The sequence below is a fragment of the Pinus tabuliformis genome, chromosome 1_2 (assembly GCF_031772625.1).
Source record: "Pinus tabuliformis cultivar Carrire ecotype Pingquan chromosome 1_2, CPIR1, whole genome shotgun sequence".
NCBI classification, from domain to species: domain Eukaryota; kingdom Viridiplantae; phylum Streptophyta; class Pinopsida; order Pinales; family Pinaceae; genus Pinus; species Pinus tabuliformis.
Genome location: NC_142298.1, coordinates 979,011,756 through 979,029,810, shown reverse-complemented (window position 1 = coordinate 979,029,810; position 18,055 = coordinate 979,011,756). Strand labels below are relative to the sequence as shown.

The 18,055-nt window shown below is 37.4% G+C and overlaps 2 protein-coding genes and 1 pseudogene across 2 annotated transcripts in view; all 3 read right to left on the bottom strand.

The window, feature by feature from the left end:
* LOC149209276 (G-type lectin S-receptor-like serine/threonine-protein kinase SD2-5) overlaps positions 1-17,753 on the bottom strand; it is a 43,565-nt gene extending 25,812 nt beyond the window's left edge. Inside the window, exon 1 of the mRNA XM_089394247.1 lies at positions 16,617-17,753. Within this exon, the coding sequence (XP_089250373.1) occupies positions 16,624-17,037 (414 nt within the window). The 5' untranslated portion in view covers positions 17,038-17,753 and the 3' untranslated portion in view covers positions 16,617-16,623. The remainder of the gene's footprint in view (positions 1-16,616) is intronic.
* LOC149209278 (putative receptor-like protein kinase At5g20050) lies at positions 3,670-4,113 on the bottom strand. The gene has a single exon (XM_089398560.1). The coding sequence runs from the start codon at positions 4,111-4,113 to the stop codon at positions 3,670-3,672; it is 444 nt and encodes a 147-aa protein (XP_089254686.1).
* Positions 17,080-17,715, bottom strand: LOC149209277 (G-type lectin S-receptor-like serine/threonine-protein kinase SD2-5 pseudogene; annotated as a pseudogene).
* Positions 17,754-18,055: the final 302 nt, after the last annotated feature.

Below are 18,055 nucleotides of genomic sequence, written 5' to 3'. Positions count from 1 at the left end.
ATGACCAGCAATAGAATGTTTCCTCTCAAACTCAGGGCAGATTTGAAGGAAGGAAGAACTATTGCGGCTGTAACACAAGAAGTCTTTCAGGAACAAGTGAAAGATGTGAATTGGTTGTGGCATTTGAGATTTGGACATCTCAATTTCGGAGGCTTGAATCTGTTGCACAGAAAGGGAATGGTAAAGGGATTACCGTTGATTGAGAAACCAGACAGCCTTTGTGAAGGCTACATCTTGGGCAAGCAACACAAAGAAAGCTTTCCAGCAGGAAAGAGTATAAGGGCAAAAGCACCCTTGGAAATTGTTCACTCTGATGTGTGTGGACCGATGCAAATACCATCATTTTCCGGAAATAAATATGTTTTAACTTTCATTGATGATTACACCAGAAAGACATGGGTGTATATGCTGAAACAAAAGAGTGAAGTGTTTGAGAAATTCCGCCACTTCAAAACTCTTGTTGAAAAGCAGTGTGGGCATTATATCAAAGTGCTCAGAACAGATAGAGGAGGAGAGTACATCTCCAAAGACTTCCTACGTTTTTGCAGAGAGAATGGCATACAAAAGCAGTTCACCGCGAGGTATACACCTCAGCAAAATGGTGTTGCCGAAAGGAAGAATAGGACCATTCTTGACATGGTCAGAAGTATGCTAAAGGCAAAGCACTTGCCGCATGAGTATTGGGCAGAAGCTGTCACTTGCGTAGTTTACATCTTGAACAGATGCCCAACTAAAGCTGTCATGAACAAAGTACCAGAAGAAGCATGGAGTGGTCAAAAGCAAACTGTCACTCACATGAGAGTATTCGGTTGTGTAGCATATGCACATGTACCGGATCAGCTAAGGAAAAAGCTTGATAGTAAGGGGGAGAAGTGTGTCTTTATTGGCTATTGTGATGAGTCAAAAGCATACAAACTCTATAATCCATCCACCAAGAAATTGATAGTAAGCAGAGATGTGTAGTTCATTGAAGATGAAGCTTGGGATGGAAGCTTAGATAAAACAGTGAATGTGAAGACAATTGTATCTCATGAAGAAGAAGAGGAAGGGACAGCTGCAAATAATCCTTCCTTGGTGGCTCCTCATACACCACAACAAGTTCAACAAACCACACCACAAGCTGGAATTCGAATAGCCTTAAGAAGTCAAGGAAGTGCTTCTCCAAGCACATCACAGGGATCTGAAATACCCTCAAGTTCGGATGAAACTCCAAGCACACCAAGAAGACCAAGATTCAGAAATCTGAGTGAGATTTATGAACAAGGAGAGGTAAGTAACAATACCGGTCTGAATTCATTATTCGCTTTATATTGTCATGTTGATGACCCGATTCATTTTGAAGATGTTGTAAATGAAGATAAATGGATTGAAGCAATGAATGAAGAAATTGGTGCAATTGAGAAGAGTAAAACATGGGAGTTGGTGGACCTCCCTGAAGGCAAGGATGCCATTGGAGTTAAGTGGGTCTATAAGACCAAAAGTAATGCTGAAGGCAAGATTGATAGGCACAAAGCAAGACTTGTTGTGAAAGGCTACAAGCAGCAACAAGGCAAAGATTATGATGAAACCTTTGCACTAGTAGCAAGGATGGAAACAGTGAGAACAGTGTTGTCTATTGCAGCACGACACAAATGGAAGATTTATCAGATGGATGTTAAATCTGCATTCCTGAATGGAGTGTTAAAAGAAGAAGTTTATGTTGAACAACCTCCAGGCTATGAAGTTGAAGGCCAAGAGCATAAAGTCTGCAAACTGAAGAAGGCTCTTTATGGGCTGAAGCAAGCTCCAAGAGCATGGTACAGCAGAATAGATGCTTCCCTGATTGAGAATGGGTTTGACAAGTGTGATGGTGAACCCACACTCTACATAAAGCAGAATGACGGTAAGATTATTATTGTTGTTTTATATGTAGATGATTTGATTTTTACTAGCAATGATGTTTCTCTCATTGCTGATTTTAAAGCAATCATGAAAAGTGAATTTGAAATGACTGACTTGGGCTTCTTAAGATATTTTCTTGGAATTGAAGTAGACCAAAGTGAAAATGGTGTTTTCATTTCTCAAGATAAATATGTAGAAGCAGTGTTGAAGAGATTTAACATGCAGAACAGCAAGGCAGCTGTGACTCCAACTATAGTGGGGCTGAAATTAATCAAAGAAGACAGCAGCAAATATTTTGATCCAAAATTGTACAAGAGCATAGTTGGTAGCCTTATGTACTTGACTGCAACTAGGCCGGACATTACGCACGCTGTGAGTTTAATCTCCAGATTTATGGAAAGACCGAAAGAGACTCATTGGCAGGCAGCCAAGAGGATTCTAAGGTATGTAAATGGAACGAAGGGGTTTGGTATTTTATACTCCTCTTCTGAAAGTTTCATGTTGACAGGTTACACTGACAGTGATTGGGCTGGAAGTGTTGATGATAGGAAAAGCACATCGGGATATGTGTTTCATATGGGATCCGGAGCCATCTCATGGGCTTCCAAGAAGCAACCTGTTGTGTCTTTGTCAACAGTAGAGGCAGAGTATGTGGCAGCAACAGCAGTAGCATGCTAAGCAGTATGGCTGAGAAGAGTTCTCAGAGATTTGTGTCATGAAAAAGAAAAGGGCACAACCATTTACTGTGACAATAGCTCAGCAATAGCATTGTCTAAAAACTCTGTTTTTCATAAAAGAACAAAGCACATAGACACCAAATTTCACTTCATACGTGAATTGGTTAACAATGGTGAGATTGTTTTGCAGCACTGCAGAACAGAGGATCAGCTAGCTGATATCTTGACAAAACCATTGGCAAAGAAAAGTTTTGATCATTTCAGGAAATGCCTGGGTATGCAAAAAGAAACCCAGCAGTTGAAATTAAAGGGGAGTGTTGGAATGTAATTTCAACTACAGTAACTTGCGATGCGATCTGATCGCATATCACACTTTCCCTTGTCACCCTTCGCTGCATCCTTGTATTGTCTGCGATGCGATATTTGCGATGCGATCGCAGATCGCAGATCGCAAGTTCTAAGCTTCTGCGTGTTAAGCCCTTCGCTCCTTGTCTGCCATGCGATGCGATCTTATCGCAGATCACGCCTTCTACCAAGTTGATCTCAGTCGTACATACATTTTGATCCAATGGCCTTTATTTGTTCTGGCTTATTCACGCCACCGCCATAGCTGTCTTTTTGCCGTTTACTTATTTGTGTTCCCAAAGGAAGAGGAAGATCAGATCCAACTCCTGAACATTGAATGCTCAGCTACAACATTTAATCAATAGCATGGCCGAGAACAAGAAGGACGCGCCACGTACAGGTGCATTAAAAGGATTATGGATTTCTTACAGCAAAGCTGGCAGCAGAGCATTTATCAGTTATGAGCTTCCAACATCCGACTTCATTTTTAAGGCATCACCGCTTGCTGCATTCAATACGCAGATAAGCTTTAGAAGATATTTTTTTTATTTTAACATATATAATGTGTAATGAACAACAGTTCTGTTACACATATATATAGAATGAGATATAAGCATATATTGGAAGAATCTGAGAGTTTTGTAACTTTATCTGTAAATGCACAACAGTGCTAAGATAGTTGAAAACAAATTTTGGAACTGAAGTGTTCCTGTTTTAATCCCTCTACAGAGGAAGACAATTCTGTAACAGTTTTTTTTTTATATGATTAAAGATCCTGTATTGAAACAGAGCGTTGTTCTCTGTGAATTTCTTTTGTGTTTGAAATCAATTGAAATTTCCAACACACATCCGTCTTGTAAGTGATTCCCCACCCCATAAACCACTCGGGGGCCATGTACCCGGGCGTCCCTGTCACCCCTGTCACCACACGACTCTCCGAATCTCTATTCAGAGACCTCGCCATGCCGAAATCGGAGACTTTCGCTTTGAAATCCTCATCCAACAGAATGTTCTGAGGTTTGACATCCAGATGCAGAATACCAAGTCTGGACTCTTCGTGCAGGTATGCAAGTCCCCGCGCTGTGTCGAGAGCAATGGAATATGTGGTCTTCCAATCCAACTTTCTTTCCGAAGCGAACAACCATCTATCCAAAGACCCGTTGGGCATAAATTCGTAGACCAGAATACGATGCGGGCCTTCCACACACATACCTCACAAGCTCACTAGATTGGAATGATTTAGGGAAGATATGGTGACGATTTCTGCACAAAATTCTTGCTGTCCATGCCCAGTCTGATTGAGTAGACATTTCACGGCAACTTGAGTACCATCTGTCAAGGTTCCTTCGTAGACTTTACCAAATCCTCCCCTTCCAATCTCTTTGCTGAAACTGCCCGTGGCTGTATCCAGGGCCTGGAAACTGAATATCGTTGGAAGACCGGTCAGACTCTTCAGATAATCTCGATTAAAATCATCCGGCGCAGCATCAATCGCGTGTGTAGGGAAATCTCGATACCTTCAATCGCACCGGGAGAAGAAATCTCTTCACCCTCGTTTACCCCGGAACGAGAACACCCTTTTTGTTGTTTCCACCATAAAAGAATCTCCGCACTAGAGAGAAGGCTAATAGGCTTGTTAGGATCGAGGCAATGGCAAAGATTGCAGGACTAACGAGAATGCCCAACAAGCATAACAAAAAAATCAACCCCAATATCATCAGCAGAAATCGTTTTGGGTTGGAGCAAAATCTGACCTGGGTTCTGCGGAGTGTCCATTTTTATTATTCACCTACAGACAATGCATAGTGATACCTTTTCCCTCACATTTTATGGACTGATCTCCCTTCATACCAAATTTTAGACCATTCGAATATGGAGATTGATTTGACACTAGGTTCATCACATTCATATCCTTTATCTCGTAGAAAACCAGTTGTACATGTAAATTCTTTGGCAAGCAGGAATTTGAACGAAGATTCCCAATGATTTTTATTATTAAGAGATTTGACTAACATAATAATAAAAATCATTGGGAATCGTTCAAGATTCCCAATTATTTTTATTATTAAGAGATTTGACTAACATAATAATAAAATCATTGGGAATCGTTTAAAATTCTTAATGATTTTTATTATTAAGAGATTTGACTAACAAAATAAAAAAAATCATTGGGAATCGTTCAAGATTCCCCATGATTTTTATTATTAAGAGATTTGACTAACATAATAATAAAATTCATTGGGAATCGTTCAAGATTCCCAATTATTTTTATTATTAAGAGATTTGACTAACATAATAATAAAATCATTGGGAATGATTCAAAATTCCGAATGATTTTTATTATTAAGAGATTTGACTAACATAATTAAAAAAATCATTGAGAATCGTTTAAGATTCCCCATAATTTTTATTATTAAGAGATTTGACTAACATAATAATAAAAATCATTGGGAATCTTCGTTGAAATTCCTGCTCGCTAAACTAATCGAAAAGTCTATGTTAAGAAAGACTTGTGCACCCATCTGTACACTGTACAGGTTAGATGTGAAGCATGGAATCTAGACGTGGGCATTAATAGAAACCTTGACTATTATATTCGAACAATAGATCATTTTCTATGGCTGTATTTTGTTGAAAATGGATGATTTCGCTCTTTCGAGTGACGTTCCTACTGTCACAGATTTGACTAACATGATAATAAAAATCATTGGGAATCTTCGTTCAAATTCCTGCTCGCCAAACTAATCGTAAAGTCTGTTGAGAAAGACGTGCACCCATCTCCACGTGCTGGCCTCTTTGAATGGCTCTTCACAGGATATTTAATTATGAATTTGATTGGTTAAAATTGTGCCGCGATAATTTTTTTTGGGAAGTAAACTGTTTTGTTTAGGGTGGAAATTTCACCTATCATAACAAGTTTATCGAGCTATATATGATGGTGGATTGTCATATAATATATTTATTTATCATTATATAATTTTATGTGTTTTTTTTATAAACTACTCTAGATTCATATTAAATTTTGTAAGGTGTAAACTTTATTTTCAAGTGTAAAACTTGAAAAAAAGTTTGTACTTTTAGAGATAGATCCAGAGCTTGATAGATCTAGATTCTCTAAAAGTGCGAATCTTTTTCCCGAGGATTAAATCATTATGATTTTGATTTTTTATTTCATTTATATTCAGAGATAAGTTTTTATTTCGTTATCATTATAATTGGAATGATCAAATCATTATGACATGATTTGAAGTTTTTATTTCATTTATATTCCGAGATAAGTTTCTATTTCGTTATCATTATGATTGGAATAATCAAATCATTATGACAATCATTATGATTGGAAGATTTTATATACACAATTTCCATACTTTTAAAATTTAGAGTATGGGTAATTTTTTAGGGTTACTGAGAATTATTTCAAAATACTCATGGCGATTGTTTCCACAATGTATGTGACCACCCTTTGTTACTAGAAGCAAACAATGACAACAACAATGGAGTATTAAGTTTTGTAGCCACTCAACAACATCATGCTAGAGTTTCAAATCTTAGGGCTCACTCAAAGATTTTGGTCTTGGCTTCAAGCTTCTCAGGAAATTGCCTTAATCAACCATTTGCTTGAAAATTCGAGGGATATTGAGGCTGTCAGTCAACTTTGTGCAAATCACCTATGGTTAAGCAAGTTGCATTCCATGGATCCTCTAATGCTAAGAAGCCTGTTGAGGAGTCTTCATCTTCATCTCCATTACCTTCCACAAAAGTGGGTTTGGTTATTTCTGCATTTATGTATGAAGTTGTAGATTTGATCAAGATTGCGTTGGAAACCCTATATCCGTTAGTTGTCGCCCTGTTCTTAAGATATTTTCCACTTCATGACTATTCCATTTGTCGAAAACCTCTTCATATTACTTCTTTTGCTACAAATAGGAGGGGTCTTCTTTTGCGATAGGGCTCTTCTTGTACCCAAGTTGAGGCCATTGCTCTATATCTCTTGAACTTTTCAATCTTCCCGAGGCCAATCTTTGGTGGTACTTTCTATATATAAATGAAAAAAATTGGTCTAGTATCTACACTTGCTACGAGAATTCAAGATTAGACAGGAACCCCTTCCATATTTAAGTGCCTCCTACATAGATGTAGGTAACTTCAAGAAGGGAATTCACTTAGAGAATATGTCATAGCCAAGGACACTACAATCTTCCTAGTTTCAAGATTAAACGATATAGCCAAAGGTTGGGGTGCACCATCTGCTTCTCAGTCTATGGTCTTAGGGATGCCCTTAAGCTAGGGCTGTCTCATCCAACCTCCAAAGAGCTCTCAGGGCTAGCCTTCATTTTGAATCAAGCTAAAGATATTCCAACTATCAAAGTGGAACATCCTCAATCCCATAATTTTTACATGGATTAGATGAAGCATGCCATTATTTGTTTTTTTAATGGGTTATGGTCATCAACATTTGTGCTTTGGGAATGGGTTCATTAGGCTTGATTCTCGAATAAAGATTTGTCTTTTTATTCAAAGGGTTTCTTTGTAGTGTATTTTAAAGATATTCAAGATTATTGAAAGGTTTTTGAACAAGGACTCTATTTTTGGGGTTAGTCTTGGCTCTTTTGTAAACCATTGTTTACTGGTTTTAACCCTCTTTCTATGCCATCTCTCACCATTCTAGTTTGGGTTAGACTCCTGAATATGCCTCTTAATTTGCTGCATCCAGAGGTCTTAGCTGATGTGGGAAACTCACTCGATTGTTTCATTGAGGTAGACACAAAAAGGCTTGAGAGAGGTATTGCAATCTTTGCTCACATATGCGTTGAAATACATCTCTGCAAAGCACTATCAGGTAAAATTCTTCTCAATTGGAAGGGCATTATTTTTCATAGCTAGTGGACAGCTATGAAAATATGATTTTCTATTGCAAGATCTATAAATAACCCATTCATCTCCAGAATGTTTGCCCCTGTCCGCATGGACTCTCTCCTTCTCTGGATGCTAAGAATAAGATCCAAGGATGGCATGATCCAAATGATCCAATAGGATATAAGAAACCTTCAACTAACAAGCCAGTTAACATGCAACAGTAGAAAACCTCTACAACTAAATTGAGTCCTTTAGTCTCAGTTTAACCTCATGTAGTGCCATATAATCCTTCAAATGTCGAGGCCCACCCCTCAAATGTAGATGCAAGAGACACAACTGTGGCCTTAGATTCATCAATGAGTGAGCATAGATATTTCCATGAATAAGATCCCTTGGATGGTGATATGGAAACAACTACAATTACAAGCCCCCTAGAATTGAATTTGACTCAAGGAAATGCAATAATTGTCTCCTCTACATCTGTTTCTGAAAACTCCTTAGAATTAATTGATGTTCACAAGAAAAAAGGAAAAAAAGACCTTCGAAAAATCCCTAATCAATCATGAGCTCAATTACCAGGGTAGCAGTAAATGCATGAGAATTTTCATTTTTAGGTTATCTTGTCTTTCGAGTTTGGTTTTGGATGGATTCCTTAGGTACTACCCAATCCAAATTCCTCAGTTTTCATGTAATCTTAGGTTAGTTTGGATTTAGATATTGGATTTCATTGGACTTCCCTTAGAACTAACCAAGCCAATTTTTTAATTTGTATGTACTTAATTGATTAAAAGGTAATATAATTTTTAATTCACCAAAAAAAAAATTCAAAATACAAACTCCATGTATACATTAAAAATACAATTTAAACAACAAAAAATTATATACAAAACATAAAACCATTATTTTGTAAATTACTTGGTAAAACATCATCAATTACTTTGGAAAAAGAACTTTATAATTTCTCTATCATGCAAAAGAAAAGAAATGAGTTTATTGTCTTATTATGTCACTGTTTAGGCAGTGACATCTATGATCGGTTTGTAGTGATTAGTTTGTCCGTACTTGCTTTTTTTTTTCAATTTTCTTTAGTGAACATTATACTTTTCCTTGAAATTTTTGGGTGACATCAGCCTCTCATTACATACCTGACTCTGGGTTTCGAGGGTGGACGTCATCCTTCCATGCACGATTGATCAGGTTGATCAAACAATATGGGGGGTACTGCAAAGACGATTCTGCGTACATCTGGGAGTTAAGTTCAACCTGCTTTGAGCTATGGTGTTGTAAATTTTGTTTTAAGGGTGTCGGTGGACAATTTATTAAGGGATTATCGATAAGTGCATTTCTAATTAGTCTAAGCATGCAAATGGAACTAGTTTTCTATAGTTTCGAGTTGTTTTTCGTGTTCAAAGGCTCTGCGTTATTTTCTTGGCATTGTGGAGCTCACTAAAGCTGGAATTCCCATGTATGTTCCTATAGCCAGGAGCGGAGTTTCTAGATGGCGTTAATATATAGTTTGGGTAAGTGGATTGCTTGATTCTACAACATAAACCTGGTGATTTTTTGAGATCTCCTTGGGATCAAACTCTGGTTTAATTCGTGATTTTATTTCTTAACAAAAAATTATGGAGTTTGTGGGTAAATATAAAAATAACACCAAAGTTTTAGTGTCAAATCGAGGTGGACATTGCGGGGTCGAGTTTGGATGCTTTGAATGCAATTTTGTAGGAACAAACTAGTTAGTAATTGACCACAATTAAGTCAAAAGTTGACCCATCTTTGCATTTCCACAAGTCCCGTGAGCAAGGTGCAGATGCCGATTCCATATGGTTTGCTTTTAAATAGTGGGGGGTTCAGAGTTCTATTGGAATTCAAAATGCAGCCTTGTATGGAATTCTGTTTAATAATCAATATAAAAGTTCCATGCAGTTACAACAAAAATTTTCAGGAATTTAACACTCTAAAATTTGCGAAGTCGGAAGTATACGCATCTTTACATTTTCAGAAAACTCATGAGCAAGGTGTTGACCTCCCGACTATTTATAACACCACGATATGGAGTCAGTCAAATGGGAGAAAACATAGATAATCTCAATGCAATGTTGTCGGGTCGAGTTTTGATGCTTTGAATGCAATTTTGTAGGAGTAGACCACTAGAACTTACCACAACAAAGTCAGAAGTCAGCCCATGTTTCCATTTCCACAAGTCTTTGTGAGCAAGGTGCTCACCCCGATGTTAAAATAAGATAATTACTCCTACATGAGGAGTTGGCTAAACATAGAGAGTCAGTTAACTGAGGGATTGAGTGGTTGAGTCAATTCGAGTTAAATGATAGACAACTTTGAGTGTGTGATTGCATGTAGTTGCATGTCAAGATATTTTAGGAAATTAGCTACTTGGAAAATGTTTAAATACCCTTTATCGGGTTCATTGTAATCATCATGTTTTGTGTGATCAATAGAAGAGCAGCAGCTCGTGTTTGTGTGAATTCATGCTTTGTCTCCTTCGCCTCTCCAATAAATTGGTATCAGAACAAGGTTATAAAGACCGAGAAAAACGAATTAGCAGCAATCCGTGTGACAAGAGAAATATAATTTTCCCTAGTGGATTAACGGACCTTGATTTAAACGAAGTACGCGATTCAATCTCGAATCCGTGGCGTTAACAGACTAACGCCGGCCGCTGGTCAATGTGCAGTGTGTTAATAGCATGAGAAATTATGACAAGTTCACGACAAAGCGCGTTAAAAAGTTAAGTCACGTGGGGCGTTTTTTGTTCGGAGCACGAAAAACTCATGTGGGAGTAATAAGGCTTACTATTATATTTTTTTCATAAAAATTTATGCGGTTTACGTGAAGCCTTAACATAAGGTTGTTTTATTGAAAGGTTATATAAAGGTTTCTTGTTTTTTATATATAAAAATTAAAAAGAAAAAAATTCTTTTATATATAAAAAGTAATTAAGAGTTTTCAAAAGGGATTTTTCAAAAGTTTTAATTTTTTATTTTTTTTTTTTTTTTTTTAATAAAAAATTTAGGGTTTTATTGAAAGAGTATGTTTTCGGAAAAAAAGCTTTGCAAAGTTTATAAAAGAAGAATATTTTGGATTTTTTTAAAAAGAATCATTTTTAGAGAAAGATGGCTTTCTCAAATTTCCAGCTCCAGTTCCAACCGTTTATTGGTAAAGATTATGATGTGTGGGCCATTAAGATGGCGATCACGTTGTAGGCACTTGATGTTTGGGATTATGTCAAGTTTGGGTTTTCAGAACCTAAGAACGAAGAAGAATAAGAACAAGCTCTCAGTAATACAGAGAGGGAACAATGGAAGAAAGACAAGAAGAAAAATGCACATGCGTTGCAGCTTATTCGGCAGGGAGTTGACTGAGCAGTGTTCCAGAAGATTATGATCATGTCTTCAACAAAAGTAGCATGGGATACTTTGTCGATAAACTATAAAGGTATGGCCAAAGTCAATACTGTTAAGTTGCAGAATACTAGGAGAGATTTTGAAAGTCTGCAGATGAAGGAGACAAAGGACATCGATTCTTTCATGAATCAGATCATAACTGTCGTAAATCGGTTAAATCTTTATGGTGAAAATATAAAAGATCAAAGAGTGGTTGAGAAGGTCCTCTGATCTTTATGTACCAAATTTGATGTTGTGGTAGCAGCCATAGAAGAAGCCAAGGATTTGGCATCATTGTCAGTTGATGCACTGATGAGATCACTTCTATCACATTAGGCAATGATAGACATAAATAAAGATTCCACTTTAGAGAACGCTTTCAAAAGTCAGATTTCTATTTCAAGAGACAGAGGTCGAGACATAAGTAGATCGAGAGGCAGAGGATGAAGTGGAAGAGATGGTGGTCAGAAATATGGCTGAAAAGAGCATGAACATGCAAGTGGAAGCAACTACAAAAGCTTCAACAATAATCAAAGAGTTGACAAATCAAAGGTGAGATGTTATTATTGCAATAAATTTGGTCACTATGCTCGTGATTGCAAGAAGAAGATAACTGATCAAGGGAACTAGAGAGCTAATGTCACTACAAAGAGTTCTAACTCCATGTTCTTAGCTTGTCATACCATACATGAAACTTCTGCTAGTGTGTGGTTGTTAGACAATGGTTGCAGTAACCACATGACATGCAACAAGGATTTGGTTGCAAACTTTGATCAATATGCAAAAACAGAGGTAAAGTTGGGGACTGACAAGACTGTGGAAGTAGATGGCAAAGGAGTGGTCAACATTCTGACCAAGCAAGGGGAGCCGAAGACAATCTCAAAGGTATATTATGTTCCTAGTCTCAAACATAATTTGTTAAGTGTTGGTCAATTGACACAGAAAGGATACAAAGTTATTTTTCAAGGTCAAGAAGTTGTTATATATGACAAGCTGCCAAGCAAGCAACTGATAGCAAAGGTGCAGATGACGAGGAATAGACTCTTTCCTCTAATTTTGAATTACAGTGGTTAGGTGAGTTCTTTTACAGTTGCATGTTCTGATGATTATTGGTTATGGCACTTTCGATTTGGACACTTGCACTTTTCTAGTTTAAGATTGTTGCAACAGAAACAGATGGTCATAGGGTTACCTCCCATTAAAGAACCTGCTAGTACTTGTGGGTGTTGCACCTTGGGAAAGCAACACCGTGAAAGTTTTCCAAAGGGAGTTTCATACAGAGCAAAGCAACCTCTTGAGCTAACACATACAGACTTGTGTGGAACTATGAGGACACAGTTGATTGGTTGAAGTTGTTACTTCCTCACTTTCATTGATGATTATAGCAGAAAGACTTGGGTTTAATTCTTGAAGTAGAAGTCTGAAACTTTTGCAAAGTTCAAAGAATTCAAAGCCTTAGTAGAGAACCAAAGTGATCGACAGATCAAGGTATTGAGGTCAGATTGTGGTGGAGAATATGATTCAAAGGCATTCCATGATTACTGCAAACAACATGGGATCAGAAGACAATTTACAACCAGGTACACACCGCAGCAGAATGGTGTAGCAGAGAGAAAGAACAAGACAATTATGAACATGGTAAGAAGCATGTTGAAAGGCAGAAACTTGTCTAATGAGTATTGGGTAGAAGCAATTGCATGTGCTATTTATGTGATCAACAGATCTCTTACAAAGAGTGTGATGAATAGAGTACTAGAACAAGCATCGTCGGGTATGTCTTGCAATGTATCTCATCTCAGAGTATTTGGATGTGTAACTTATGCACATGTGCCTAAGGAGCGAAGAGGAAAATTGGATAATAAAAGTGAAAAATGCATATTCACTGATTATAGTGAGCAATCAAAAGCTTACAAATTGTATAACACTGTCACAAAGAAGACCATAATTAGCAAAGATGTTGTGTTCAAAGAACATGAGTCATGGAATGGAATTATAGACAAAATAGTTGATGCATAAGTGCCACTGATGGAAGAAGATGATGTAGCAGAAAAGGAGCAATACGAATCATAGGTGAAGACACCAAACAGAGACACACCAACAAAAACTCCAAGATTTTCAGAGCAGCATGGATCCTCAAGAAGATCAACAAATCAAGATTCTCCCAGCAATCAATCAGGGGATGAATCAAGCAATGGTAAGAGAAAGATGAGAATTTTGAAAGATATTTATGATGATTTGAATGTTAGTTCAAATTTTGCATTGTTGTCATTCCAACCTTCTTCATTTGAAGAAGAAATCAGAGATGAAAATTGGGTGCAAACCATGGATGAAGAAATTGAAGCTATTGAAAAGAATGATACATGGGATTTGGTAGATTTGCCAAAGGACAAAAATCTCATTGGTGTGAAGTGGGTGTACAAGACAAAGTTGAATGAAAAAGGTGAAATTGACAGATTTAAAGCAAGACTTGTAGCAAAAGGATTCTCACATCAACCGGAAATAACTTTGGAGAAACGTTTTCTCTGGTAGCTAGATTGGATACTGTAAGAGCAGCTCTAGCCACAACAACTCAGAATAAGTGGAAAGTATATCAGATGGATGTGAAATCAACCTTCTTGAATGGAATTCTAGAAGAAGAAATTTATGTTCAATAGCCTCCAGGATATGAAGTTGAAAATAACGAAGACAAAGTTTATATGTTGAAGAAAGTGCTCTATGGACTGAAGCAAGCACCTAGAGCTTGGTATAGCAGAATTGACAGCTACATGATCAAGAATGGATTTTGCAGAAGCAACATTGAACCTATCTTGTACACAAACGTAAATGAGCATGAACAGATTTTGATTGTTTGCTTATATGTTGATGACATGATTTCTACAGGTGATTTTGAGATAGATGAATTTAAAGAAGCCACGATGAAAGAATTTGAGATGACAGATCTTGGTCTCATGAAATATTTTCTTGGCATAGAAGTTGAACAATATGAAAAAGAAATTTTTATTTGTCAAAATAAATATGCCAAAGATTTGTTGAAAAGATTCAAGATAGAAAATTGCAAACCTGTCCCTACACCAATTGCAACAGGTACAAAGTTTAGCAAAGATGATGAAGGATCATATGTCAATCCAACTCTATTCAAACGATTGGTTGGCAGCCTCATGTATCTCACAACTACAAGACCAGATATCATGCAAGGAGTGAGTTTGATTTCTAGATTTATGGAGACTCCAAAAGACACACATTGGAGTGCAGGAAAAATAATTCTGAGATACATAGCAAGAACTAGAGATTGTGGCATAATGTATGCAAACACAAAAAAGAAGGATTTGATTGGATACACAGATAGTGATTTTGCAGGATGTTTGGATGATAGGAAGAGCACTTCTGGTTTTGTGTTCCATCTTGGTTCAGGTGTGATTTCATGGGCATCTTAAAAGTAGCCAATTGTGACACTTTCGTCAGCATAAGTAGAATATGTAGCAGCAACATCAGCAACATGTCAAGTAGTGTGGTTTAGAAGAGTATTTGATGGACTCAAGCAGAAACAACAAGGATCAACAGTAATATAGTATGACAACACCTCAACAATTGCACTATCTAAAAATAGTGTGTTTTATCAGAAGAGCAAGCATATAGATACTAGATATCACTTTATTAGAGAACTTGTGAGCAATAGAGAAGTTCACTTAAGCCTTGTAAATCTAGTGATCAATTCACAGATATATTTACTAAGTCATTAGCACAAGATGTGTTTGAGTTTCATAGAAAAAACTTGGGTGTTGTAAGTCTCGTTGAGACATAGACCAGTAGGCATGTTTGAGTTGTCATGAGCCATGTTTTAGTTTAGCAGTCGTAATTAAGGGGGAGTGTTAAAGTAAGATAATTACTCTTGCATGAGGAGTTGGCTAAACATAGAGAGTCAGTTCACTGAGTGATTGAGTGGTTGAGTGTTTGAGTGTTGAGTCAAGTAGAGTTAAGTGATAGACGACTTTGAATGTGTGATTGCATGTAGTTGCATGTCAAGATATTTTAGGCAATTAGCTAATTGGAAAATGTTTAAATACCCTTCATGGGGTTCATTGTAATCATCATGTTTTGTGTGATCAATAGAAGAGCCGCACTTCGTGTTTTGTGTGAATTCATGCTTTGTCTTCTTCGCCTCTCCAACACCCGACTCCATATCGTTTTCTTTTAAATAGCCGTGGGTTCATAATTCCGTGGAAATTCAAAATGCAATTTTTTAAGGAATTTTGTTTAATAAGGAGTTGTCTACTGAGGCGGAGGAATTGCCCGGATGGCCAAAAGTGGCCAGAATCTAGGCAAAAAAAATTCAAAAAATCTTGTAGAGGCAGTGTTTGAATCGTGTTTTTGATGGTGGAAATGGATTTAGCACCATCAAAAACGTCTAGGACACCTAAAATTTTGAAGTTTAACAACTATAACTTGGATTTACAAAAATCTTTGCCGGATTTTCTCTAAATATCACTAGAATTTCCATAACTTTCCGGGCAATTCCTTCGGCTAGTTAAACTACACCGTCTAATAATTAATATAAAAGCTCAATTTTCTCAATAACTTTTAAGATAGAAATTTTCAAGAATTTAACTCTCTAAAATTTGGGAAGTGAGAAGTATATCCATCTTTCCATCTTTACATTTTCAGAAAACTCATACTTTAAATAATTGATCTAATTGACCTAAATGTTATAGGTTACTTTGTAACACATCATCAATTGCTTTGAAAAAGAACGTTGTAATGGTTTCTAATTTTGTTGTATTATGTGAAAGAACAGGAACAGTTTATTTTGTCTTACAAGAAAGGTGTCCTACAATGAAAATATTTGATTTACTGTGTTTCGTGGGAGAAACGGAGTGAATAAAATGGTCAGGGTCCTAATTTAGTTAGCAGGTTCTTTTGGTTTTTTCGGTGGAATCCTGTAAAACGATTCTGATTAGATTGAAATTTTGTTTTTTAAATTGCGTAGAGGAATTCAACATTAAGGAATACTTGTATACTACGACTCTTGCTCAATTTAAATTTACAACACTTATATATTACAATTACGAGGCAATTTAAAATTACAATTTTATAAATTTTGGATCACATTTAAATTAAAATCAATAGAAAAAAAACACTTTAAACAGAAAAACTAAAAATTCAACAATTTGTTGATTCTTTAAAAGAATAGAAAAATGCTTATTTTAAGTTGTTTGGGAAAAACCAGCATTCTACATATTCTCGAAAAGAATGAAAAAAAAAATTCTTATTTTAGTTGTTTCGAAGAAACTTAGCACTTGCTAACTCTTTATCAGAAAGGAAAAACACTGCGGATAAAATACGAAAATCCCCCTTTTGGGTTGTTCAGAAACATAAGCAGACACACTTTCAGCTGAAGAAGAGTGATTTTAAGGCCAGATATAGTGCTAAATGTACATAGTTTTGTAGAGACCTGTGCCTTAGCGGTCCGAATCCGGGGGCGTCTCGTCGTCGTCAAGCGACGGGGCGAACGGAAGCGTGCAGGATAATGGAGGATCCATCAACTCCAAATCTCCTTCCAATAGTCGCACCAACGTTCCCATTGAAGGTCTCATTGCCGAATTTCTCGGAATACACCAAAGCGCTGTCTCTATCAACCGATAAGCCTCATCCATCTCCTCTGGTCTCTTCAATTTCAACCTACTCTCAATCAATTCATCCATTTTTCCTTGCCTCGCCTTCTTGAAAGCAAGAGAAGGAAAATACCAATTTTCCAAATCCTGAGAGTTATCCACATTCCTGCTCCCCCTGATTATTTCCAGAAGGACCATCCCGTAGCTGAATACACCCGTCTTGTAAGTGATTCCCCACCCCATAAACCACTCGCGGGCCATGTACCCGGGCGTCCCTCTCACCCCTGTCACCACACGACTCTACTAATCCCTATTCAGAGACCTCGCCATGCCGAAATCGGAGACTTTCGCTTTGAAATCCTCATCCAACAGAATGTTCTGAGGTTTGACATCCAGATGCAGAATACCAAGTCTGGACTCTTCGTGCAGGTATGCAAGTCCCCGGGCTGTGCCGAGAGCAATGGAATATCTGGTCTTCCAATCCAACTTTCTTTCCGAAGCGAACAACCATCTATCCAGAGAACCATTGGGCATAAACTCGTAGACCAGAATATGATGCGGGCCTTCCACCCACACACCTCGCAAGCTCACTAGATTGGAATGATTTAGGGACGATATGGTGACGATTTCTGCACAAAACTCCCGCTGTCCATGCCCAGTCTGATTCAGTAAACATTTCACAGCAACTTGAGTACCATCAGTCAAGGTTCCTTCGTAGACTTTCCCAAATCCTCCCCTTCCAATCTCTTTGCTGAAGCTGGTCGTGGCTGTATCCAGGGCCTGGAAACTGAATATCGTTGGAAGACCTGTCAAACCCTTCAGATAATCTCTATTAAAATCGTCTGGCGCAACTTCAATTCCGGTGCCAACTCTGATCCGGGTTCTGGGGAGTGTCCATCTCCCTTATTCACCTGCAGACAATGTGCAGAGTGATACCATTTCCCTCACTTTTTATGCATAGAGAACTCTTCATATCAAACTTTAGACCATTCTAATATAGTGATTGATTTGACATTAGGTTCATCACATTCATATCGGACACAACCTTATCTTTTGTAGAAAACCACACGAGTGGTACATGTAAATTCTTAAGCATCTGTACAGGTTACATTGGAAACCTGGAGTGTAGGCGTGGGCATTAAGAGACCCATTCATTTTCTATGGCTGTATTTTGTTGAAAAGGGATGATTTCGCTCTTTCAAGTTACCTTCCAGGTGTCACGGATTTCTCCGATGAAATTTGTACTTACAAATTAGTCGAAAAGTCTCTCTTAAGGAAA